At 40.6% G+C, this 27,298-nt stretch overlaps 1 protein-coding gene across 1 annotated transcript in view; it reads left to right on the top strand.

Annotated features, from left to right (window-relative positions):
- LOC140478761 (long-chain-fatty-acid--CoA ligase ACSBG2-like) overlaps positions 1–27,298 on the top strand; it is a 111,433-nt gene that overhangs the window by 56,502 nt on the left and 27,633 nt on the right. Inside the window, exons 9-11 of the mRNA XM_072572110.1 lie at positions 3,512–3,693; positions 17,301–17,534; positions 24,626–24,843. Coding sequence (XP_072428211.1) covers positions 3,512–3,693; positions 17,301–17,534; positions 24,626–24,843 — 634 coding nt within the window. The remainder of the gene's footprint in view (positions 1–3,511; positions 3,694–17,300; positions 17,535–24,625; positions 24,844–27,298) is intronic.

Here is a 27,298-nt window from a genome sequence, read left to right as displayed (position 1 = left end):
TGTTGTAGCTATCTCAAAGGCAGTGTGCAGAGGAATTTGCTACATCAGATGTGCAGGAAGGATATGATGTGAGGGCCCTTCTCACCACCAGCCAAGTTCACCTTGGTGCTGATTTGAAAGTTCTCTTGATGAGCTCTCCTGCCAAATGACTTTAACAGTCTGTTCAGGGAAACATACAACAGGGTCTATCATCTCCCTGCTCACAGTGCCTTGCTTGCAAGGACTTGTCAAGGAGGCTTGTCTGCACAAACATTTCTTTGAGAGGGCGGGTAGTGCAGCACAGTTCACCTGACGAGATCAGCAATGTGACCAAACCCATCCTTCTCAACTCTGAGGCAGAGAATATCAGCACTAATGACACTTGGTGTTTGTACTCCCAGGGTCTGCACGCAGCTTGATACAGCTGTACAAAAATGTTGGCCATCAGGATAAGAGGAAACTTGAAAACATCTTTTTTCACTTTTTTGTCTCGAGATTTGTACTTCATGACCCAGCAAACATCATTGAGGTTTGATCTGTAGATGAAGCAGAAGATGGTTCAGGTGACTGCTACAGTGCAGGAGTGAGAGTAGGTCAGATAGAAACTGCATTGAGCAAGTTTAAATAAAAAGCTTCTTGTACTGTACCTCAACATGCATCACTGGCACTTTGCAACTACTGTGGCCTCTGAGTTAGCTTATCAATTGAAGTCAATTCTATACTAGAGTCATAGAGTAATAGAGATGTACAGCACGGAAACAGACCCTTCGGTCCAACTCATCCATGCTGACCAGGTATCCCAACCCAATCTAGTCCCACCAGTCAGCACCCGGCCCATATCCGTCCAAACCCTTTCTATTCATATGCCCATCCAGCTTTCTTTTAAATGTTGCAATTGTACCAGCCTCCACCACTTCCTCTGGCAGCTCATTCCATACACGTACCACCCTCTGCATGAAAATGTTGCCCCGTAGGTCTCTTTTATATCTTTCACCACTCACCCTAAACTTTTGCCCTATACTTCTGGACTTCCCCACCCCAGGGAAGAGACTTTGTCTATTTATCCTATCCATGTCCCTCATGATTTTATAACCCCTATAAGGTCACCCCTCAGCCTCTGGACACTCCAGGGAAAACAGCCCCAGCCTATTCAACCTCTCCCAAGAGCTCAAATCCTCCAGCCCTGGCAACATTCTTGTAAGTCTTTTCTGAACCTTTTCAAGTTTCACAACATCTTTCCAATAGGAAGGAGACCAGAATTGCACATGATATTCAAAAGTGGCCTAACCAATGTCCTATACAGCTGCAACATGACCTCGCAACTCCTGTACTCAATACTCTGACCGATAAAGGAAAGCGTACCAAACACCTTCTTCACTATCCTAGCTACCTACAACTCTACTTTCAAGGAGTTATGAACCTGCACTCCAAGGTCTCTTTGTTCAGCAACATTCTTTAGGACCTTACCATTAAGTGTATAAGCCCTGCTAAGATTTGCTTTCCCAAAATGCAGCACCTCGCATTTATCTGAATTAAACTCCATCTGCCATTTCTCAGCCCATTGGCCCATCTGATTAAGATTCTGTTGTAATCTGAGGTAACCTTCTTCGCTGTCCACTACACCTCCAATTTTGTTGTCATCCTCAAACTTACTAATTATACCTCTCACACTCACATCCAAATCATTTATGTAAATGATGAAAGGCACCGATCCTTGTGGCACTCCACCGGTCATAGGCCTCCAGTCTGAAAAACAATCGTCCATCATTACTCTCTGTCGTCTACCTTTGAGCTAGTTCTGTATCCAAATGGCTAGTTCTCCCTGTATGCCATGAGATCTAACCTTGCTAAGCAGTGTTCCATGGGGAACTTTGTCGAACACCTTATTGAAGTCCATATAGATCACGGTCAAGATTAGAGTGGTGCTGGAAAAGCACATCAGGTCAGACATAATCCGTGGAGCAGGAAAATCAATGTTTGGGCAAAAGCCCTTCATCAGCCCTGATGAAGGAATTTTGCCCGAAACATCAACTTTCCTGCTCCTCGGATGCTGCCTGACCTGATGTGCTTTTCCAGCACCACTCTAATCTTGACTCTAATCTCCAGCATCTCCAACATCTGCAGTACCCACTTTTGTCTCTTCCATATTGATCACGTCCACCGTACTGCCCTTATCAGTCCTCTTTGTTACTTCTTCAAAAAAACTTTATCAAGTTCTTGAGACATGATTTCCCACACACTATCCCTAATCAGTCCTTACCTTTCTAAATACATGTACATCCTGTCCTTCACAATTCCCTCCAACTACTTGCCCACTACCGACGTCAGGCTCACTGGTCTATAGTTCCCTGGCTTGTCCTTACCACCTTTCTTAAACAGTGGCACCACATTAGCCAGCCTCCAATCTTCTGGCACTTCACCTGTGACTATCGATGATACAAATATCTCAGTAAAAGGCCAGAAGGTCCAGATGCTGTGTGTGTTTTTAGCTGGGGGAGCAGAAGGGAGCTCATAAGAGGGACCAGGAAAACAGTGCATCGCCTTCAGACTCCTCTCCAAGCTCACACCAGGTGAATGGGCACTGAAATCGGCAGCCTGCCCACCATGTGTAAATAAACAAATGACCACCATAATGCACCATAGTACAGTTGGAGTAGGCAGCCTGTTTCTTAAAGCAATTATTTTTAAAGGACATGAAGGAGGGGTGTGCAATCTGTGAGTGGAGTGGAGGGAGGGGCTGTTGAGGGTAGTGTCCCCTTGTGCCTAAGGTACTCCTCTGCACCCCTCCCCCACACGCACCCCCTTCTCCTGCCCCACCTCCACAGAAGATAATACCCTCCCTCCCTTCTTTTCTTCCCACTGGACTTTAAAAACCACCCATCACCCCACCTTTCTAAGGCGCTCAAACACTCCCCACCCAAAACCTGTATCTTGGATCCATTAACCACTTTCATCCCGGGACTGTTTGTCGCAGGTTTCTGTTAGCATCCATTACAGACCACTGGATGTTTGGACCAGCAACTCCAAAAAGTGTTATGTTCTCTCCACTATGTGGTGAACATCCCATTCTGCACCACCTGGGCAGGCTTCTAAATTATTTGTTGCGTCTCTGACTGTCATCTTTTCTTCAAGAGTGTGGGGATCAATCTGGTTCTTGGGGAACTGTAGCATGAGCATGAAGCCTGCACCTATCTTGTGCAGGAGGAAGTGCACTGCTTGTGGACAGGGAGGACCGGCTGTGCATTTCCCATGTGCTGGTCACCCCTCCCCACATGATGTGGAGGTGATTTTTCTGCCCTTTAATTATTTCCACCCTTGAGATAAGATGACCAGCACAGACTCTGATTTGAACTTGCCACCTTCTGGTTCTTGGTGGCGTGCCAAGCAGGATCTTCTTCCCTACGTTATCGGGTGCATCTGATTTTGTATGGCTTCTGTGCAAGCCTTGATATTGAAAATTACATTGCTGTCAGTTTTACAGTATGGAATGTCAGCTTACCTAATGTAAGTTTGCCAATCTGTTTCTTCTTAGGGAACGTTATTGAACACTTTAAAAGAAGTACGTCCCACAGCCTTTTTAGGTGTGCCTCGTGTTTGGGAGAAAATAGAGGAAAGGATGAAAGAAATTGGTGCTGAATCATCTGCTTTTAAAAAGAGTATAGTTAAGTGGGCGAAGGGTCTTGGCCTGCAAACAAGTTATAATATGATGCACGGGTATGTCAAAGGTTGAGTTTTTTAATTAAGTTCTTATCATAGTAACACTTGCTATTTATTCCTAACACCATGAAGATGTATGGAACTTGTTGCATTCCATCTGGTTGGTTCTAAAAGTTAATGTAAAATAACATGGGAGTAATATAAATAACCCTCAAATCCATTCTCCACCCAAGTATTTGTCCAGTTTCCTCCTAATTCTGTCAATATTGTCTACTTCTGCGGAAAGTTAAATTGGCATATTTATCACAATGCTTAAAGAAACACAATTTAAAAATTTCAAAGAACAAAGATCACTGAAGGTGTATGCCCTGAAACGTGTGGATTGACTATGTGTCTGTGATTTAATAATTGTGAAGTTAAGTTGGATGAATAAGTTTTTATAGAATTTTAGTATAGCTCAGTGCACATATACCTATTGAAAGGATGCTTTAATGTTATAGTCAAATGCAAGGGGCAATTTTAAATGTTTAAATGACATGAATCCATTTCTTTAAGGTAATGACTTTGACTTTAATGTATAACAATGTCAGTGTCACAATATTATGTCGAGAGAACTGGGAAGGAGAAGAAGCTGTACCAGAACCTTGAAAGAATGTGTGTGTGTAGATTAAATTGTTAATGAATAGTTCTCGTAGAACGTCTATGAACTTGAGCAATGCTACTTTGGGGCACTGAATAGTGGTAGAACCCATGCACACAACATGGTGGCAAAAAGATGTGTTAATTTTTTTCTTGTTGTTTTAAGTGATGTGGATATTGCTGGTTGGACCAGCTTTATTATCCATTCCCATTTGTCCAGAGTTCAGTTCAAAGTGGATCTGAAATCACTTGTTGTCTAGACCAGGTAAGCATGGTAGATTTTCTTCCCTAAAGAACCACATGGGTTTTACACACATTGACAATGGTTACGTGGTTAGCATCAGACTAGCTTTTTATTCCAGATTTGTAGGAATAAAATGGTGGAAAACAAATCCATGTCCCCAGAATGTTAGCCTAAAGTTCTAGGTTAAGGAGTTAATATGGAAAATGATAAACAGATCATGATGGTAAGGGATAGTGTGTACAAACTAAACTGAATTGTTAAATAATGCTAAAGTTTGTAAAAATACTAAAACAAGAAAACTAAAGGCTCTGTATTTGAATGCACGAACAACTCAAAATGCAACTGAACTGATGGTGCAAAGACAATCTAACATCCATTACAGAGCACTGCAAGATGACGTAGATTGGCACCTGAATGTTGAAGGCTACATCACATTTAAGAATCTAGAGAATCGGTGGAAGGATAATTCTGTTAATTAATCAATATAATAGTAGATTAGACATGCACTTTTCAGATGCTGAAGCAGTTCTTGTCCAAATGCAGTACGATCTGGACAAGAAAGCAGAGTTTATGTTTCGAATCTGATGAACTTCGTCAGAACTGATAGTGGCTAGGACACACAGATATTTATGCTGAAGATGGTTATTTGTGGGCCGGGATGGGGGGGATGTGGGTGGGGTTGGGGGAAGAAGGAGGTGGTTGGATAGGTGAAGACGGGGACCAGACAGAAAGCGAGAGAGAGAGAAAGAGAGAGAGCGGTGAAAGTGGTAAATAAATGAGGAGATTATGGATGGCCAGGTCAGAAAGGAAGCTTAATAAATAATAATGATAGCTATTAACATCCTATCAATGGCTATACTATCACCATCCCATGGGTTACCATTGACTAGAAACTGAACTGAATGAACCAAAAAGTACTATAGCTACAGGAGCAGGTCTGAAGCTAGGAATTCTGGGAGAAGGAATTCGCCTTCTGTCTCCCCATTATTTTATCTACATGGCAAAAGTTAAAAATCACACAACATCAGTTTATAGTCCAAAGGTTTATTTGGAAGCACTAGCTTTCGGGGCGCCACTTGTTCATCAGGTGGTTGTGGAGGTTAAGATCATGCTCACAGAATTTATAGCCAAAGAAGTCTGGTGTCATGGAGATGTGATACAGTAAACAAACTTAGATTAAAACTTTCATCTTTTGTAATGGAATATGCTGGTTTCAATTCTTTGATATGTCAACCCCATAACTTCTTTTATATTACATTCTCAAGTTCGCTATGCTTTTTAAACATGATTTGGAGATGCCGGTGTTGGACTGGGGTGTACAAAGTTAAAAATCACACAACCCCAGGTTATAGTCCAACAGGTTTAATTGGAAGCACACTAGCTTTCAGAGCGACGCTCCTTCATCAGGTTGCTCCGAAAGCTAGTGTGCTTCCAATTAAACCTGTTGGAGTATAACCTGGTGTTGTGTGATTTTTAACTATTCTTTTTAAACAATAGGTATGAGGTCTGTCTGTGTCCCAATGCTATGTCAGACTAACCAACCCTCTGTATAGTTTTACAGTTTTACATGGATTCATGCAGTTCTTAAGCAAAATAAAATGTAATTTGACAAAAATAAATTCACCCCATAAGCTTATATGAGTGTACATGTGGGAGCGACAGATTGAATGTGCATGTGAGTGCGTGTGTGTGGGTGTGAGTGCACATGAATTACATTTTATTTTGCTGCATGAATCCATGTAAAACTCTGTAAACTGTCGAGGGTTAGTCAGTCTGACGTAGCGTTGGGACACAGACAGACTGCACACTGATTATTTAAAAAGCTGAGCTATCTTGAGAATGTAATTTAAAAGAAATTCTGGGATTGACAGATCAAAGAACAGAAACCAGCATATCCCATTCTAAAAGATGGAAGTTTTAATATAAGCTTGTTTACTGTATCATATCTCCATGACATTGGACTCCTTTGGCTATAAATTCTGTTAGCATGATCTTAACCTCCACAACCACCTGGTGAAAGAGTGGTGCTCTGAAAGCTAGTGCTTCCAAATAACCCTGTTGGAGTATAACCTGATGTTGTGTGATTATTAACTTTGTCCACCCAACACTGGCACCTTCAAGTTGTGGCATAAGTTAGTAATCGTCACTTGCCTGGATGCGTGCAGGTATAACATTCAAACTTAACCAGGGCAAAGCAGCCTGCTTGATTAGTGTCCCATCCACCACATTAAACGTGCACCACTCCACCGCCAGCATTTACAAAATATACTGCATCAACTCACCCAGGCTCCTCTCACAACATCTTTCAAGCCCATGATGTCTACTACCTGGAAGAACAAGAAGAGCAGATGTGAGTTCTCTTTGAAGCTACACACCATCCTGGATTGGAAATATTTCACTGCTCCTTTGATATCACTGAATCAAAAGGCCAGGAATGTTCTAAATTAATGGGGTTTTCCTAGATCCCAAGGACTGCAATGTTTCAGGAAGGCAGCTCACTACCACTTCCTTGGGGACAATTCAGGCTGAGCAATAAAAGTTGTTCTAACCAGCAATGCTCACATCTCATGAATTATTAAAAAATTCACAGGGTCTTAAAAGAAGCGGCTGCAGAGCTAATATTTGCCTTGGTTGTAATCATTCAGATCCCCCAGGCTCCACAAAATGTAACACCACTTTCAAGAAAGGAGGAAGCAGAAAGCTATAGGCCACCTTGCCTAGCATCTGTTGTGCGAGAGTCCATCATTCCTGATGTGGTAGTAGTTCATTTAAACAATTATAATGCAATTAGGTGGTTTATGAAAGTGAAGCAATGTTTAATGAACTTATTCACTGCTGACTCAGGTTTGATTCCAGCCTTGGGTGAGGGTCTGTATGAAATTTTCACCTTCTCCCTGTGTCAATGTGGGTTTCTATTAGATGCTCTGGTTTCCTCCACAGTTCAGAGATGTGCAGGTTAAGTAGGTTACTTATGGTGAATGCAGAGTTATGGGGTAGGGTGGGGGCCTGAATCTGGGTGGGATGCTCTTTGGAGAGTTGGTGCAGACTCAATGGGCTGAATGGCCTTTCTGCATTCCAGAGATTCTATGATTCACATTCTTTGAAGAAGTAACAGGCAAGGTTGTTATACATCGGTCGATGTGTATTTCTGTTTCCAAAAGGCATTCAATAAGTGCCAGAAAGAAGGTTCCAGTTAAAGTAAATGGTGTTGGAGGTAATATGGATAGAGGACTGGCTAACTGAGGGTTAGCAATAAGTTGCGATAAATAAGTCACTTTGAGATTGGCTCACAACAACTTGCAGAGTGCCAAGGCAATTGGTGCTGGGTGCTCAACTTCTTACAATTTATGTTAGTACCTTGGATGATGGAACTGAGTGTATTGTAGCCAAGTTTTCCTTTAATATAAGATAGACAGTAAAGCAAGTTGCAAGGAGGACATAAAGGCCTGGATGTTCACCTTCAATGTATAAATGGCCAATGCATGCCATTTACCCATCAGTACCTGCCCCAGATATTTTTTGTACTAGAGATGGGCTGACATTCAGGCAGCAATAGAGCAGGCAGATAATGACAAAGGCAAGTTCAAAGATTCACCTTAGTTTCCTCTGGTCAGTAGCTGAACATGAGGCTCCCTAACACCTAATCCCTATGACCAGCATACCTAACACCTAACACCTAATCCCTATGACCAGTATACCTAACACCTAACACCTAATCCCTATGTCCAGCATATCTCTTCATAGCTCCTGTATATCCACATAGTTCTGAAGCCCATCCATCAATCCATAATCTCACTACTCATGCTTGGTCCATATGATCCCATGAACCCTCCATTTCAATTTAACTGTTCTCAGTATCCCTCAAGCTCTATACCCCCACAATTTTACTAATCACCTACTTCCCCACCCCTCCTACCCCCATCATGCCCACTGATTCAGTATCTACTATGTACTGAGTTATCGTATGAAAATTAGCATTCTTTGAGATGCTTGTAAAACAATCAAAATGAACAGCCATTCAGAAACCACATCAAAAGTCATCATTTTTTTTCAGTTATCACAAATGGTCAAAATAAAGCTATTCAAAAATCTCTAAATTACATTACCTGTTGTAACAGTCATAAGACTATCAAGATAAACAATTATAAGTTACATAACAACTATGCCAACAGTGCCTGCTGAGTGGAGTGCATTAGTTGGGACTTGTATACCAACATAGCATTCATAGTCTTCCATTACAAATCTATATCAATATAAAACCTCCAGAAGTGGAATTCATGAAACCCTCTGCAGTCTTTGAAAGAGCTCTGAAAGTTTAAAAAGCAGAACAGACGATTGTGCAGAATCTCAATGACCTCCACCATCTGTTGAAGCTCAAAAGCAGGGTAACAGATGTTCGACCAGCATATTGATGAAATGACTAAAACAGTGGAAAGTGACATTGTTCAGTAAATAGCAATACTGTTCAATTCAAAAGGGCTCTAAGGCATTTCAGTGTGTATCAACTTACACAATTCTTGTTAATTTAATAATAATCATGTGCTAGTGAGAATAGTTAGGGCCGATAAATAAATGACTGAGGAGATGGGGCAATGAGCAATGATTTGGATTTCGGGATTACTGGAATCTTTTCTGGGACACAAAATACTTAGGGACCAATATCCTGGCAGGGAGATTTGCTGGCGCTACCCGAGACCTTTCAAACTAGTTGTTGGGGGGTGGCAGGGAGATGGTAGAGGGGTCCTACGTGAGAATAGAAAAACAGATGAGGATGGTTCTGAATTAAAAAAGAGCAAATTAATTAGAAGAGACAGGCAAGAGCAAGCCAGAGAACAATATAACTCTGAATTAAACTGCATTTATCTCTATGCAAGGTGTCTTGCAGGTAAGGCAGATGAACTCGGGCATGGATGGGAACATAGAGGTGACATATCATAGCTATTACAGAAACAGGACTGAGGTAGGGACAGGACTGACAATTCAATGTTCCAGGATTTAGATGTGATAGGTAGGACAGAAAGGGAGACAAGAGAGGAGGGGGTGACTAGGGAAAACATTACTGCTGCACTTAGGATATTTCTGATTGAAGCTATATAGATGGAACTCTGAAATAAGAAAGTGATGATCAGCTTGATGGGATTGTACTAAAAGCTCCCCAGTTGTCAGAGGGAAATTGAGGAACAAATATGTAGAGAAAGCTCGGATATATCTAATAGTAGAGGATTTTAACTTTCCAAATATTTACTGGAACTGCCATAGTGTTAAAGGCTTGGATGGTGAGGAATTTGAGAGTCAGAATCAAACAGCATGGAAACAGAAACTTCAGTCCAGCTTGTCCGTGCCAACCAGACATCCCAATCTGTCCTACTCCCATTTGCCAGCATTTTCCCCAGGTCCCTCAATATCTAAACCAATGCCTTCTTGTTTTGGACTCCCCACACTAGGAATTCACTAGTGGATATTCACCCTATCCATACCCTTCATGATTTTATAAACCTCTCGAAGATCACCTCTCAACCTACGATACTTTAGGGGAGAAAAGCCCCAGCCTATTCAGCCTCTCCCAACAACTCAAACTCTCCAGTCCTGGCAATGTTCTCATAAATCCTCTGTGCAAACCTTTCAAGCTTACCAACATCCTTCCTGCTAAGCATAAGTGAGGATTGCAGATGCTGCAAATCAGAGTCAAGATTAGAGTAGTGCTTGAAAAGCACAGCAGGTCAGGCAGCATTCGAGAAGCAGGAAAATTGACACTTTGGGTAAAAGCCCTTCATCAGGAATGAATCACATTAATGTTCTTGCTCCAACATTGGAGGGTGACTAATGTTGTGTGCTTATGTAAGAAAGGCTGGAAGGAGAAGCTTGGAAACATTAGACCTGTGCATTAGACATCAGTGAATGATAAGTTGTTGGAGGGGATACTGAGAGATAGGATTTACATGCATTTACAGAGCCAAGGACTGATCAGGGAAAGTCAGCTTGGCTTTGTGTGTGGGAAATCATGTCTCACAAACTTGATTGAGGTTTTTGAGAATGTAACCAAAAAGATTGAGACAGAGCAATAGTCTTTGTGTACGTGGACCAGAGTAAAGCCTTTGGCAAGTATTCCACATAGTAGACTAATTCATAAAGTTAGATCATGTGGGATTCAGGGAGAGCTTGCCAGTTGGGTACAAAATTGGCTTGATGGTAGGAGACAGAGGATGATGGTCGAGGGTTGATTTTTGGACTGGAGGCTTGTGATCAGTGGTGTTTCGCAGGGATTGGTGCTGGGTCTACATGGTTGTTTATTATTTATATGAATGATTTGGATGAGAATTTAGGAGGCATGGTCAGTAAGTTTGTGGAATACACCAAAATTGGTGGTATAGTTGACAATGAAGAAGGTTATCTATTATTACAAAGGAATTTTAGAGTCATAGACATGTACAGCATGGTCTAACTTGTCCACACCGACCAGGTATCCTAGATTAATCTAGTCCCATTTGCCAGCACTTGGCCCAAATCCTCTAAACCCTTCCTATTCATATATCCTTCCAGATGTCTTTTAAATGTTGTAATAGTAACAGCCCCGACCACTTCTTCTGGCAGCTCATTCCGGACACCCACCAGCCTCTGTGTGAAAAGGTTGCCCCTTAGGTCCCTTTTCAATCTTTCCCCTCTCACCCTAAACCTATGCCCTCTTATTCTGGACTCCCCTATCCCAGGGAAAAGACCTTACCTATTTACTCTATCTACGCCCCTCATGATTTTATAAACCTCTATAAGGTCACCCCTCAGCCTCCGGCACTCCCGGGAAAACAGCCCCAGCCTATTCAGTCTCTCCCATAAAGTGTTTTTTAGAGCAGCAAAACTGTACCAATTTTTGGGTTTGTAGACTGTTAAGGTGCAAAGACGGTCTTTAGTGGAGTGATGTGTTCTTCCTGTCGGATGTGGGAGATTAGGAGAGTTTCCATGTTACTGAGATGATTATGTCTGAAGTACATGTGTTTGGTTGCAAATCCTATCAGATTGCATTGACCTTTTAGAATGGCAGTTAGAGGCAATGAGGAATTTGCAGGAGCTGGGGTGGGGGGAGATGTTATGGGTGGCAGTTATAGGAAGGGAGCAAAACCACAGATACAGTCAGATAGATGGATTACCTCCAGGCAGGAGGGGGGAGGGTAGGAGAGGGAACCAGGTAGTGCAGGGGTCTCCTGTGGCTATCCCCGTCTAAAACAAGTCTGCTGTTTTGGAAAACGTAGGGGGCGATGGACTCTCAGGGGAATGTAGAACAGCCACTTTTCTGGTATTGAGACTGGCTCTGATGTAATGAGGGGTCTGACAGATTCCAAGCAATCGATTATGATAGGGGACTGTCTAATCAGAAGCACAGACAGATGTTTCTGTGGCTGATAGTGAGAATCTTGTTCAATTGGGTTAATGGGCTGAAGACTGGCAGATGGAATTTAATCTGCATAAATACGAGGTATTGGATTTCGGTAAAACAAATATAGTCAGGGTTTATACAGCTAATGGTGGGGTCCTGGGTAGTGTTGTCGAACAGAGAGACCTGGGGATTCAGGTGCACTCTTCTTTGAAAGTCACATCACAGGTAGACAGGATGTTTAAAAAGGCGTTTAGCTCACTTGCCTCCATTGTTTAGATCATTGAGTATGGGGTTAGAATGTCATGTTGAGGTTATACAGGATGTTGAGGTTACTTTGGAGTACTGTATACAGTTCTGGTTGCCCTGCTATAGGAAGGATATTATTAAATTGGAGAAGTTTCAGAAAAGATTTATCAGAATATTGTTAGGACTGGATGGTCGGAATTATAAGGGCCGAGACTTTTTACACTAGAATGTAGGAGGTTGAGGGGTGACCTTACAGAGGTTTATAAAATCATTCAGGGCTTGGATAAAATGAACAACAAAGGTTTTTTTTTCCACTAGGGTGGGGAAGTTCAACATTTGGGGCACAGTTTTAAGGTGAAAGGAGAAAGATTTAAAAGGGACCGGAGGGCAATATTTGGTATCTGGAATGAACTGCCAGAGAAAGTGGTCGATACATTTGAGACTTTTGGACTTTTGGACAGGTACATGAATAGAAAGGTTGAGAGGGATATAGGCCAAATACAGGCAAGTGGGACTAATTTTGTTTGTGAAACTTGGTTGACATGGACGATTGGACCAAAGCATTTGTTTCTATGAACTATGAGTCTATGATTCGATCATGATCTATTTGTCTTGCAGATAGGAACAGATACATTTTTGATTAGTAAGGGAGTCAAAGGTTATGAGGAGAAGGCAGCAGAATGGGGTTGTGAAACTTATCAGCCATGATCGAATGGCAAAGCAGACTCGAGGGCTGAAAGACTTAATTCTGTTCCTATTTCTTATGCATTATGGTTTTCCAAATATAATCCTATCATTAATCACTTCTAAAAACATATTTGACTTAACACGCACTATTAAATTATGAAGCGAAGTTGACAACAGTATCTGAATTTTCTTACAAAACCTAGTTGGTCATGACTTCTCTGCAATGGTGTGAACCACATTGTTACCTGCCAAAATTAACCTGACTCCATGCAAGTGATTGTATGGCGGGAAGATGTCGTGTTTAAAATATGTACCACCACAATGGAGTGGAGCTAGCAAGTTTGGGAGTACTGCTATGACACTCACTATGCACCCTTGTCCCTTCCTGTTAAAATGCCACACAACAAAAATGGTGCAGAAATCAAGGGATTTGGACCCAACTGCCATCTTTCATCCTCAGTGCCCTGGTATGGACATGCATGAATGCATGAAAATCTCGCTCTGCTAGTCAGCCTGCTAAGATATTTAGGTAGGTCAAGTAGGTTAGGTAGGTTAAGTAAGCAGGTTAAAACAAAAAGGATAATGTAATATAACGTGGGTCACCCATTTTGGCAAGGAGGATTGAAAACTAGAATATTATTGAATTAGAAAACAGTACGCCGGTATAGAGGTTTGAGTACTCTTGGACATGAATTACAAAAAATGGTAGGATTCAAGTACAGGAAATGAAATGGTGACCTTCGTTGCAAGAGGTGTTGGACTGTAAATTTAGAGAGGCTTTGCTGCAACTGTAATTGGGCATTGGTGAGGCCACAATTGGAATACTGCATACCATTTATAGTTTCATCTCCTTATTTTTTGATGGGGTTTGGGGAGGAGGAGGACAGTGAAGTTACACTTCATTCAAAGATTCAATTGACTGGTTGCTGAGATGAGTTGGTTGTCTTAACATTAAATGTATGTCTATATTGACCAGAATTGAGAAGAATAAAAGGTGATTTTATTGAAAAATATAATGTTTTGAGGGATTTTTACAAGGAAGATGCAGAGAGTATGTCTGAGCACCTTTTTCTTGAAGAATCTAGAACAAGAGAGCACTGTTTAAAAATGAGGGATCTTAGATTTAAGATGGGGATATGGATAAAATTTCTTCTCAGAAATTGTGATATTATCAATCCCAGAGAGGATTGGAAGTTAGGTCATTGTATAAATTCAAGGTTGAGTTATTTAGAAGTTTGATCAACAACAGATTTGTGGATGAGAGAGTACAGGCAAAAATGTGACTTGATCTTACTGAATTGATTGGTTCGATGCCACAGCAGAGGGTATTTAAGAGTCAATCACATAACTGTGTGTCTGGGGTCATATATAGGCTCGATCAGGTGAGGATGCCAGATTTCTTTCCCTAAAGTGAATTGGATAGTTTTTTGTAAAAAAGAACAATTGACATTAGATTAGCTTTTAATTCCAGATTTTTATTGAATTCAAATTTCATGACTCATGGCCCCACTACATAAACTTTGGTGGGTGGTGACTGTCCTGGTGTTCCTCCTACATCTGATTGGACCTTGTTTCCACATTTAATCTGTGTCCCATTCCCCTGCCAAATTAGTTTAAAACTTCTCCAGTAGCATAAGCACACATTTTTGCAAAATTTTGCTTTCCCAAAATGTAGCACCTTGCATTTATCTAAATTAAACTTCATCTGCCACTCCTCAGCCCGTTGGCCCATCTGATCAAGATCCCGTTGAAATCTGAGGTAACCTTCTTTGCTGTTCACTACATCTCCAGTTTTGGTGTCATCTGCAAACTTACTAACTATATTTCCAATGTTCACATCCAAATCATTTAGATAAATGGCAAAAAGTAGTGGGCCAATACTGAAACTTGTGGCATACCATTGGTCACAGGCCTCCAGTCTGAAAAGCAACCCTCCACCAGCATTCTCTGTCTTCTACCTTCGAGCCATTTTCTGTATCGAAATGGTTAGTTCTCCCTGTATTCCATGAGATCTAACCTTGCTAACTAATCTCCCGGTTTGCCACTCAGAATGAGACCCATTTATTCCCACTTTCTGTTTCCTGTGTGTCAACCATTTCTCAAACCATGCCAATATCTTACTTCCATCTCATGTGTTTTGATTTTCCCCACTAATCTCTAAAGAGAGACCGTTTCAGAAACCATCTGAAAATTCATCAACTAGTTCTCCCTTTTCTATTAGACTTGTTGCATCCTCACAGAACTCCATTTGATTTGTTTAGCATGATTCACCTTTCATAAACCCATGCTGACTCTTTCAGATCTCGTTGATGCTTTAAAACCCCACTACCTATGTTAGGCTATTGGTTTGTAATTTTTTTTCTCTCTCCCCTCCCCACTTCCTTCACTACTCTGGGATGGAGATTATCAGGCTTTTTAATCTCATTAATTTCCCTAGCACCACTCTCTTACCAATACTAATCTTCTTCAGTTGTGTTCCCTCACTAGTCCTTTGGTCCCCTAACATTTCTGGAAGTTATTACTTCCCTATTTTGTGAAGATAGAGCCAAGGTATGTATTCAGTTTTCTTAGTCTTTTATATGTCTTTCCTTTGTATTTAACACTATCCCTAATTTATTTTGTAAGCTATAGTTGAACCACATGCCTTTCTTTTATTTTTGTGCCAGACAGGAATGAGTAACTTATTGTAATTCATGCACATATTCCTTTGAATATCAGCTATTGACTATCCACCATTGACTTGCAAAAACTCTAAAAAATCTGCACAATCCAGGAAATCCTAAAAATATTGCTAGTTTAGTTTGTCCAATTTGTATAAAAATTAAAGTCTCCCAATGATTACTGTTGTACCTTTACTACATGCCTCTCTGATCTCTTGTTTAATGCTTGCCCTTTCATCTCCACTACTGTTTGAAAACTGTAGACACTCTAACACCATTCTCAGGCCCTTTGCGTTTGTTATTTCTACCCATACAGATTCCAAATGATTTTCTAAGCCAATATCCTTCCTCAATATTGCCTGGTAAATTCTTCAGTAACAATGCTTCCCCACCTCCTTTGGCTTTTTGTCTATCTATGCTAAATTCTGAATACCCAAGTGTTCAGTTCCCATCTTTGGGCACTTAGCAGCCATGTCTCTGTAATTGCCACTATATCATAAACATCTATATCAATTTGTGCAGCTAATTCATCTACCTTATTGTAAATGCTCCACGCATTTAGACATAAAGCCTTTAGACATGTCTTTTTGATTTGATCGAATGAGTGAATTTGTGATAAATTAAAAGATTAGAGAATGGCAATGATAATCACATTATGATTGCAAAAATAATAAATAGTCAACTAAAACCTACGTACATGATTTTACGTTCTGTTCATAAGAAAACAGATGAAAACAACTCAACTTCAATAAATGTGTGTGAATTGATAACCATTACAGATACTGCTGCAAGATAACTAAGGTTTGGAACCTGAATGATCAAACGATACGTAACATTTCAGATGACCAGGTAGTGAAGAAAATAGAGCAGAGGGGAAGCTTTGTAAATTAATGATGGTATGAGTACAATAGAGAGCAATGACATAGTCTAGAGATCAAGATATAAAGTTAATTTGGGTATTAATACGAAATAGCACACTAAAGATTTGTCCCCATGTAGATATTCCTTTTGTCTTATGTCACATCTTGAACCATGATGTCACTTCAGGAACTCCCCTCTGAATTCAGTGAAGGTTCCACCATTTCTGATCCTGCCCTGCTCTGACTGAACTCAACCCACTCCTCTCCTCTCCTGCTCCATTTGAGCTCAATCAGGGCTCTGTTCTTCAGGTTTTTAGCCAAAGCTCTGAGGTTAATAGTTTACTTAGTAGAATATGGCATTTAAAGGTGCATTCACTAATCTTATGGCACTGCATCCAGTACCTTGAGGTTGCATATACCATTGTTGTGCGTGGCTGTTCCCACTGCTTTCTCACTGTGTGTTTGGCTTCCTGATTCCCTATGGAAATAGGATGTTCTCCTGCTTTCCACCTCCTCTACAGGGTGGATCTGCAGTACAGTTTTGGAAGGGGAAAATCGGGGGTTCACTTACTCCCATGTTCAGCTAATTTTCATACTTTCTCTGATCAAATACACTCATCCACAATGTGTCTCCCCAAACTCAGTGCTAATAAGTAGCAATATTGAGTCCTCTGCTAATGCATGCAGCCAATCAACAGTGCTATTAATATGGCATACATGCAGAAATCATTTATGAACAGGTAATGTGGAGATATTTGTTGATCAGATTTCTCATTGACAACAATTCAGAAAAAAAGTTGCCTTCATCTTTTGTTCTTTCTCATTTTGAATTATCAAGTCTCTCCCAATGCCTTCAATTTAAAAAAAGCTTTTGTAACAACAATGTCTTACTTCTCTTTCTTTTTGTTTTATGCTGTGTGATGAGATCGAAGAAATGATCTGAATGCTTTATGTTACAGAGTTACAACACGGCCCTGTGGATACGCCTTGGCAAATGCTCTGGTATTTAAGAAAGTTCGTGCTTTATTAGGCCTGGACCAATGTACTAAGTGCTTTACAGGAGCAGCACCCATTACCAAAGAAACACTAGACTACTTCCTAAGTCTTCGCATCACAATTTTTGAGCTTTATGGAATGAGCGAGAGTACTGGTCCACACACTGTCTCTCATCAAGACTTCTATCGAATTACAAGGTCTGTGTATATGTCAAAACTAGTGTAATTATAATTATTCACATCTAAATTCATGCAGATAGAACAGTTGTTTGATTCATACAGGATTGTATACATTAAATAATTGTTCATCCTGTCAATGAGGAAACTTTAAAGATTTACGCTATTTCTATCTTATCCATACAGTACACCTTTCCTGTGGCTTAACTCACAGCTTTTATGTTACATTGCACTTAAGGGTCAATATCTACACTAGTTTGTAGTCTGCTTAGAATTAGGGATCTGTCGTCTTCAAGTTGTTTATGCGAATGATAAGTCAAAAACTCAATTGACTATCGATATCTATTTCTGCTTGTACTGAATATGACTTTTTCTTTACAAAAAATTCCAAATGTGCAATTAATTTAGTAATCTGTTGCACTACATCAATTGAGATCAATGGTAGTTGTTCCATCTCCAAATCAGGAGATTGTGGTTTCAAGGACTACTCTCGGAAATATAATCCAAATTGGCATTTCAGTGATGCAGCATTAACTGTTATCTTTGGATCGACATAGAACATAGAATAGTACAGCACAGGAATGGGCCCTTCGGCCCATGATGTTATGCTGAACATGACGCCAAATTGAATTAATCCCTTCTGCCCTGCCATCCTTGGTCGATATCCTTGCATATTTATGAGCTTTTCTAAAAGCCCTTTAAATACCCCTATGCCATCTGCCTCCACCACCATCCCTGGCAGCGTGTTCCACATTCCTACCTCTCTCTGTGTTTAAAAAAAAAGCCCCTCACATCTGATTTGGATGTGAGCATAAGAGGTACAGTTAGAAAGTTTGCAGATGACACCAAAATTGGAGGTGTAGTGTACAGCAAAGAGGGTTACCTCAGATTACAACAAGATCTTGACCAGATGAGCCAATCGGCTGAGAAGTGGCAGATGGAGTTTAATTCAGATAAATGCCAGGTGCTGCATTTTAGGAAAGCAAATCTAAGCCGGACTTATACACTTAATGTTAAGGTCCTAGGGAGTGTTGCTGAACAAAGAGACCTTGGAGTGCAGGTTCATGGTTCCTTGAAAGTGGAGTCACAAGTAGATAGGATAGTGAAGGCAGTGTTTGGTATGGTTTCTTTTATTGGTCAGAGTATTGACTACAGGAGTTGGGAGGTCATGTTGCGGCTATACAGGACATTGGTTAGGCCACTGTTGGAATATTGCATGCAATTCTGGTCTCCTTCCTATCGGAAAGATGTTATGAAACATGAAAGGGTTCAGAAAAGATTTACAAGGATGTTGCCAGGGTTGGAGGATTTGAGCTATAGGGAGAGGCTGAACAGGCTGGGGACATTTTCCCTGGAGCGTCGGAGGCTGAGGGGTGACCTTATAGAAGTTTACAAAATTATGAGGGGCATGGATAGGGTAAATAGGCAAAGTCTTTTCCCTAGGGTCAGGGAGTCCAGAACTAGAGGGCATAGGTTTAGGTTGAGAGGGGAAAGATATAAAAGAGACCTACGGGGCAACTTTTTCACACAGAGGGTGGTACGTGTATGGAATGAGCTGCCAGAGGAAGTGGGGGATGCTGGTACAATTGCAACATTTAAGAGGCATTTGGATGGGTATATGAATAGGAAGGGTTTGGAGGGATATGGGCCGCGTGCTGGCAGGTGGGACTAGATTGGGTTGGGATATCTGGTCGGCATGGACGGGTTGGATCGAAGAGTCTGTTTCCATGTTGTACATCTCTATGACTCTATGACTCCTTTGAACTTTTCCCCGCTCAGCTTAAATGCATGACCCCTAGTATTAGACATTTCAACTCTGGGGAAAACAATTCTGACCATCAACCCACTTCATGCAATTCATAATTTTATAGAATTTAGCAGGTCTTCCCTCAGCCTCTGCCACTCCAAAGAAAACAACCCAAGTTTTTCTAGTCTCTCATTACAGCTCATAACTTCTTCTGTACCTTCTCCAAAGCCTCCACATCCTTCCTGAAATGTGGTGACCAGAATTCGTCAGAAATCCCATACAACAAAATAATTTGAATGCAGGATATTCTTAGCTAATCAGGCAGCATCTGTGCGGAGGTATAGAGTTAATATCATTAGAGTTGGTAAAGATATCGAGGCTGTAACGGATTTTGAACAAGTACAGAAGCAACAAAAGAGGGGAGGCAAGAAAGAACAAAGAGAAATGCTCATTTATAAGACTGTAACTAATAGGAACAGGAGTAGACCATTTAGCTCCTTAAGCCTGCTCTGCCGTTCAACAGGATTATTGTTGATCTGACTTCCTTGCAGTTTCCCTGTAATTCTTGATTCCCCGACTGATCAAGAATCTATCTCAGCCTTAATAATACACAAGGACTCTGACCTCCTAGATCTCTGTGACAAGGAGCTCCAAAGACTTACAACCAATTGAGAAGAAATTCCTCTTTGAATCAGTCTTAAATTGGTGCCCACTTATTCTGAGATGATGCCCTCTGATCTGAGCTATTGTGTTATAGATATCTTTGCTAACTCACTCACCAGCTCACTATATTTACTAGATATCGTGTTTTCATTTATCCATTCATTCATACCTCTCCTACTAACACACTCACAAGCCCTCTATATTTATTGAGTACCACGCTCCGTTTTCGTTCATTCATAACTGTGAGAAGCGAAGCTCACTGTTCAATAATTTCAGTCCAAGTCTTTATTCATACGTTCTTGCAAGCCTGGGTGACCACAAAGTAGGCACACTTCTGAATAATTTTATTGCACATTTATCTAGTTTTCTATGAGCCTCCCTGTACTTCCCGTTTTACCTCATATGTGACAGTTGTATTGCTCTGTGCATCTGCTAATCTAATCGGCTTACCACGCCTGTCTGTGGCCTGTTGTTAGCGTGCAACCAAACCCCCACCCCCCCCCCCCCACCCCGCCTTGATAGCTGGATCTTATTACTTTTGCTGATGCAACACTGGGTCTTATTTGGTTATCTTGTTCATACTAACTTCCTATGTGCATGACAATTGCAACTGTCATGTCAATACATCTGTTTCTACCAGTCGATCACCTCCCTTTTCGGTTAGTTATTTCTTGGTATACTCCCTCATGATTCCGCCTTACGATTTCTGCAGAAACAAGATGCAGCTATTTGTAGCTGTTTGTGCAAGCATATCTAGCTTAACTTACACCCCCTCATGATTCAGATTGTGATTTTTGCAGAAACAACAACATTTGCAAGTGCCTTTCACAATAACTTTCCACTATAAAGCGCGTTTCATTCATTCATTTATAAGACCACGGTTCTGTTGTACATTTTACTGTTAAAAATTAAAACTTTCCCTCCAAACCTATTACTGCTACCTCACACTTTCAACCCTTCTCAGATCTATTTCTACATCAAAAGCTGCCTCTGAATAAGTGTCAACATAGTAACGTATTCAGAAGAATGACTCCCAGCTATCGGGTCTCCATGAGCCCTCACCAGCCGTCTCTCAGGACGTGAATAGGTTACAGAACACCAAACAGTTCTCCAGTTAGTATATACTTGTTGAATGTTTTTTAACAGGGCCACTGTCCCCTTAAATGACAAAAAAGTGCTTCTGTGGAATTGCATGAATGAGTGAAACTCACCAGCAAATAGTAAACAAATCTTACGACCCAGCTGCAGTACTCTGTTTAATATCCTTTATTCTTTTATTAAGTAGATGTATAATTTCTAACTTATTTAGAGCATTTGGCATTGTACTTTTACTAGCATTTACTAGCTTAAAAGATAAAGGACTAAGACTTCTTGATTATGCAAGCAGACCGGACAGACGCTCTTAATCCTATCAATAATAGCAGCCAACACTGAGCAAACCATTTGCTGTTTCCCCACAACAGAAGTCACCCAAACTTTGTGTACAACAGATAAAACAGTGTAACATCAGAGTGATAGAATTTTACTACATGTAAGAACTTTGTATAAAGAGGCTACTCTAAGAACTGTACTTGGAGAATCTATTACAGCCTCGAACTTGTGCTACTGCAGTTGCTGAATAAAGAGGCTAGTCTTGCCTCTCACTGATTTTGGTCATTGTTTGAACACAAACTCACAGATCCTAGACTCTCCCACAGGGGGAGATATCCTCTCCACATTTATCCTGTCAAGCCCCTTGAGCATTCTATATGTTTCAGCGAGCTCACACTTCATGCTTCTAAATGTCAGTGAGTAGAGTCCCAATCTCTCTAGCTTTTGCTCATGAAACAATCCCTCCATGCCAAGGATCATTCTAGAGGACCTTCACTGAACTACCTCCAATTAAATCAGATCTATCTTTAAATAAGGGGACCGAAACTGCTCTCAATACTCCCAGATATGATCTTGTACTGTAAGACTTGCTGTTCTTATATTGCAATAATAATGAAAATACTCCCTTATACTCAGGTTGAGGGCAGGAGAAGACAATTGGATGATGGGGCAGAAATGTCCTTTAGGGGAAGAAATCCTGGGCTGGCCTACATGTAATTCCAGACCTACAGCAATGTGGTTGATTCTTTACTGCCCCTCAGAAATGATTTAACTAACTGCTTTGTTCAAGAGGAAGTAGGGATGGACAATAAATGCTGGTCATGTGACACCATGTCCTATAGAAGAATAAAGGAGAAAAACAGGGTAGTGAGTGAACAAGATTTTTTAAAAAATTAATAAGGAACAATTTAGAAGAGATGTAAATAGGATAATTATTACCAAAAGCTCAGTTGCTAAATAACCGCTGTCTGAAATGTTTGGATTCTGTCTTGTATTATTTTGTTTGTTCATGGGATGTGGATTTTGCTGGCTGGGTCAACATTTATTTCTCACTCTTAATTTCTCAGAGGGCGGTGAAGTCCAGAAGGTTGTAAATGACTAATTGTGAAGTTGAGGGTTCATTGGAACAGGATGAGAAACTGAAGAAAGAAATCAAAGTGGGAGTGGGCTGTGAAACTAAAATGACAGGTGATTGGAAAGCTGTGGTTGCATGTGTGGACTGAATGGGAGGGCTTTGCAAATTGACCATCAAAACTGTATTCATTCTTCCCAATATAGATGTAACTGCACCAGGAGCAGTGAATATAGTGTATTTCATAAAAAGAAGCTGAAATAGTGAATGTGTCAAAAACTCATAACATTTAAGAAGGCAGGTGGAGATGACCTTATGATGACCTTCTCGTCTGTGTCCTTTCTACCCATTGTCATTTGCCTTGCACCAACATCCGTTTTATCATTTAATCTTCTGCTTTCTGCCTACCACAGGCCTTTCTTTTCCTTTCTCCTTTTTTTTCATTGGCTTTTTCATGATTCTTTCATGGAGTGTGAGCATCATCGGCAAGTGCAGCATTTGCTGCTTATTGCTTTAAACTGAGGAAAGTAAAGAGTCAACTACATTTCTGTGGATCTGCCATTATATGTAGACCAGACCAGGTAAGGATGGTAGATTTTGTTCCCTAAATGGAAATACTGAATGAGATGTGTTTTTATGACATACAATGATAGTTGGTGATCATTAAGAAGGCTAGTATCTAATTCCAGATTTTGTTGATTGAGTTTGAATTCTATCATCTCCAATGATGTGATTTCAACCTGCACCTTCTGGATTACTAGGCTTGTAACATTACTACTACACCACCATAGGTTTTAATATAATCATTTAAACTTCCATTCCACATTTTAGCCACTTCCTGGGTAAAAAAAAACTTTCTCCAGAATTCCCCATTGATTATAAATGACTATCTTATAATTTATGGGCCCCAGATTTGAATTGTCTTCTAGTGAAAACAGTTCTACATCTTTGTTAAACTCTATCATAATTTTAAATGTCTCTACATTTGCTTTACGCTGAAGAAAAGAGCGCTTTCCTGTTCAGTGCTGAATGCTACTCAGTTTTGGTATCATCTGTGCAAATCTTACCTTTATCTTCTCAGGATCTGTTATTTTGTTTTGTAATTTAGTGCACATTACTTTTAAATAAAATATTTATCACTCCTGGTTACTCCAGAAAACAAGCTCTCTTTACCCTGACAATCAAACCTGTCCTGATTACTATTCTCATTTTCCGGTCCACTAGTGTTCCTTGCCCTGGATTGTTCCCCTGGTTGATTATACTCCATTATTAATTTAGGGTGACCTTGTCTGAGTCACTGATTTTGAAATATGCATTTGTTTAAAGTCACCTTTGGACTCTGCCTTATGTAGGGGAAGCATGACTTATAACAATTGCTTTCAACACAAATACGCTGGAGACAGTGCAGAAGTGATTTACGAGAATGGTGCCAGGTATGATAAACTTCAGCTATGAGGTCGGTTTGAAAACATTGGGACTGTTCTTCCTGGTGAAGATTTGGTTGAGGTTTTCAAAACCATCACCAGGCTGGTTAGAGTAGATAGGGTGAAGCTGTTTCTATCTGTAAATAAAACAAGAATGAGGGGGCACAAATCTAAAGTGATGTGCAAATGAATCAAGGTTGACGTAAAATAATTTTTTTCACAGTGAGTTATTAGGGTTCAGAATGTACTGCCTGGAAATATGATGGGGGTAGCTTCAGTTGAGACATTCAGGAGGGCTTGGATTTTTGTTTTGGGTAATAATGGCGTGCAGGGATGTGGGGAAAAGACTGGAGATTAGCACTGGATAATAGAGTCGGACGAGGTAATTTGCCGCTGCAGGCAAGATGGGCCAAATGACCTCCTCCTGCACCATAATAATTCTGTGATTCTTTAATTTGGTGGCTTTTCCTTCCATAACCCCTTCCTCTGTGGCTTGCTGTAAACCCAACTGGTTATTTTGGTTAGAAGAAATGGTGCGAAGATTTTTTGTAAATCTTTATGTTGTTTACATATTGTCAGAAATATATTTCTTTTGGTTGGGAATAATCCTTCTAAAGTGCCCGGCTAATATGACTTTGTAATTCTGTCGGTGAGGTGAATGATCTTGCATTACAAACTTTCTTTCATGGTGATCTTTGCCTATTCCCTATTCAAGGACTTTGTTGAGATTTGATCCTGTTACTTGTAGTCTCACTGTGTGTTCAGTTGTTAACTGTTAGATTTTAAGTTTGATGAATGTCTTGAGTAATTTTGTTCTACAATCTCACCTCTCCAGCTGTGGAAAGGAGATGGCGGGATGCAAAACTAAACTTGACAAACTAAATGAAGAAGGGAGTGGAGAAATATGTTTCTGGGGAAGACATATCTTCATGGGATACCTGAATATGCCCGGACAGACTAAAGAAGCTTTAGATGAAGCGGGTTGGTTGCACTCAGGAGACTTGGGAAGACATGATGAAGATGGATTTCTTTATATCACTGGCAGAATAAAAGGTAAGATGACTTACAGTGCGGAAACAGGCCCTTTGGCCCAACAAGTCCACACCGACCCTCCAAAGAGCAACCCACCCAGACCCATTCCCCTACATTTACCCAATATTATGGGCAATTTAGCATGGCCAATTCACCTGACCTGCACATTTTTGGACTGTGGGAGGAAACCAGAACACCCGGAGGAAACCCACACAGACACGGGGAGAATGTGCAAACTCCACACAGACAGTTGCCTGAGGCTGGAATTGAACCCGGGTCTCTGGCACTGTGAAGGAGCAGTGCTAACCACTGTGCCACTGTGCTGTCCGTAACTTGGCTTATGCTTTGTGTGGCAGATTTATTTCTCCTTAATCCTATTCTGAAATCATGAACTTTGAGAAAATATCCTAGAAGTGTGACTGTGCAAAATGCTCATTCATCACTTCTAAGTGTATGTATTACCAGGTCATCTGATAATAGGGGATGGCCAATTTACCTTTATTCTGTCCTGGCTCAACTGGTTACCTTGGGCACTTTGCAGCTGTGATTCTCATATATAGACGGAGTTAAGGAGCTTGATTGTTCTTTTGTTTTACCTCAATCGAGAGTAATTGGACGGAATCAGCTAACCTAATATATTCTTGGAATTGAATGAAAAGTTTTATTAGTTTGTGTACTGAACTACTCTTTGAATAAAACTGCTTAGCTGGCTGAGATGATGAAAAAATGTTTTCACTCAAAGGATAATAAATGATAGTAAAATAAAGGGTATGTAGGTTAGTCTGATCTTAGAGTAAGGTAAAAAGTTGGCACAACATTGAGGGCTGAAGGACCTGTACTGTGCTGTACTGTTCTATGTTCTATGAGACTGAATCTGTGAAATTCCCTACTGCAGAAGGCTGTGGAGACCATAACACTGAATATATTTCAAAAAAAGGTGAGAATCAAGACATACGGGTAGAAAGAAGGAATATGTTATTGAGACAGAGGATCAGCTATGATGATGTTGAATGGCAGAACAGGCTCAAAGGGCTGAATGGCCTTGTCTGCTCATGGTTTCTATGTCTTAGCATTGTAACAAGATTGTGAAGAGAGCTGATGGCTGAAAGGTCAGGAGTAGCCTGGTGGTGGGTGGATGTATGTCTGATAGGCTCAGGCAGATGGATTACACAATGTACTTCCTCATCACTATGTGTAAGAAAGTGTAAGTGGTGGGGTTGAGGACTTTTAAGTGCCCATTAATTGGCCCCTTAAGAGCCTTAACAAGTCAAGGGTGGAGCTATTTAACAATTGTAATTTGCTTGATAATTTACGTTTAACTTGGCTTAATTCTGCATTTTTAAAAAAATATTTTTATTCAGAATGTTTTTTTCTTTTCAAAATTATAAAATTACAAAAATATAACAATTTAAAATTATAACAGCAATTACAATGAACTAACTCCTATCTTCCTCTTCAAAACAAATCAAAACTTCACTCACTACAAATCTATAAATAAATAAATAGCACCATTCAACCCAACCACACTGAAGCTCCCAACCTTCAGGAGCATTAACTATTACTCCTGTATTTATTTGGGATTCTTCCTTGCAGGGCACAAGGTTCACGAAACCTAATCATCATGGCTAAACAAAGGCCCGAGTTAAAATGGCAGACAAGCCTGCTTCCAGATAATTCAAAAAGGGCTGCCATGTCTTATAAAAAAAGTTGCATTTTATGGTGTACCGTGACGAAATCCAAAGGGATGTGCTCCATAATTAGCTTACGCCACCCAACAGGCCCAGAGGGTTCTCAGACACCCAGCACATCAAAAGGTCATCCTCACACAGTAAGTGAGAGTGGTGAATAGCTTTTTCCCCATGTGTGTTTAAGGAAGATAAATTCAGCAGACCCAAGAGCAGAGAGACCAGGTCTACCTGAACTTCGGTCCCCAGAATCCCCTCTATTACTCCCGCCACAGCAGTCTAGTACCTATGAAGCTGAGGCATGACCACAAAGAACAAGAACAAAGACAATTTACAGCCCAGGAACAGGCCCTTCGGCCCTCCAAGCCTTTGCTGATCTAAATCCACTGTTAAACCTGTTGCCCAATTCCTAAGAATCTGTATCCCTCTGCTCCCCATCTGCTCATGCATCTGTCCAGATGGACCTTAAATGAATTTACTGTGCCTGCCTCCACTACATCTGCTGGCAATGTGTTCCAGGCACCCACCACCCTCTGTGTAAAGTATTTCTGCCTATATACCCTTTAAACTTTTCTCCTCTCGTCTTGAATGCTTTACCTCTTGTTGTTGAATCCTACACTCTGGGAAAAAGCTTATCTCTATCTATGTTCCTGTCTATGCCCTTCATGATTTTGTAAACCTCAATCAAGTCTCTCCTCAATCTTCTTTTTTCTAATGAAAAGAATCCTAATCTACTCAACCTCTCTTCATAGCTTAGCACCTTCCATACCAGGCAACATCCTCATAAACCT

This window comes from Chiloscyllium punctatum, chromosome 1 (genome assembly GCF_047496795.1).
Source record: "Chiloscyllium punctatum isolate Juve2018m chromosome 1, sChiPun1.3, whole genome shotgun sequence".
NCBI classification, from domain to species: domain Eukaryota; kingdom Metazoa; phylum Chordata; class Chondrichthyes; order Orectolobiformes; family Hemiscylliidae; genus Chiloscyllium; species Chiloscyllium punctatum.
The sequence above is the reverse complement of the archived record's forward strand: the minus strand, read 5'-3'. Positions and strand labels throughout refer to the sequence as shown.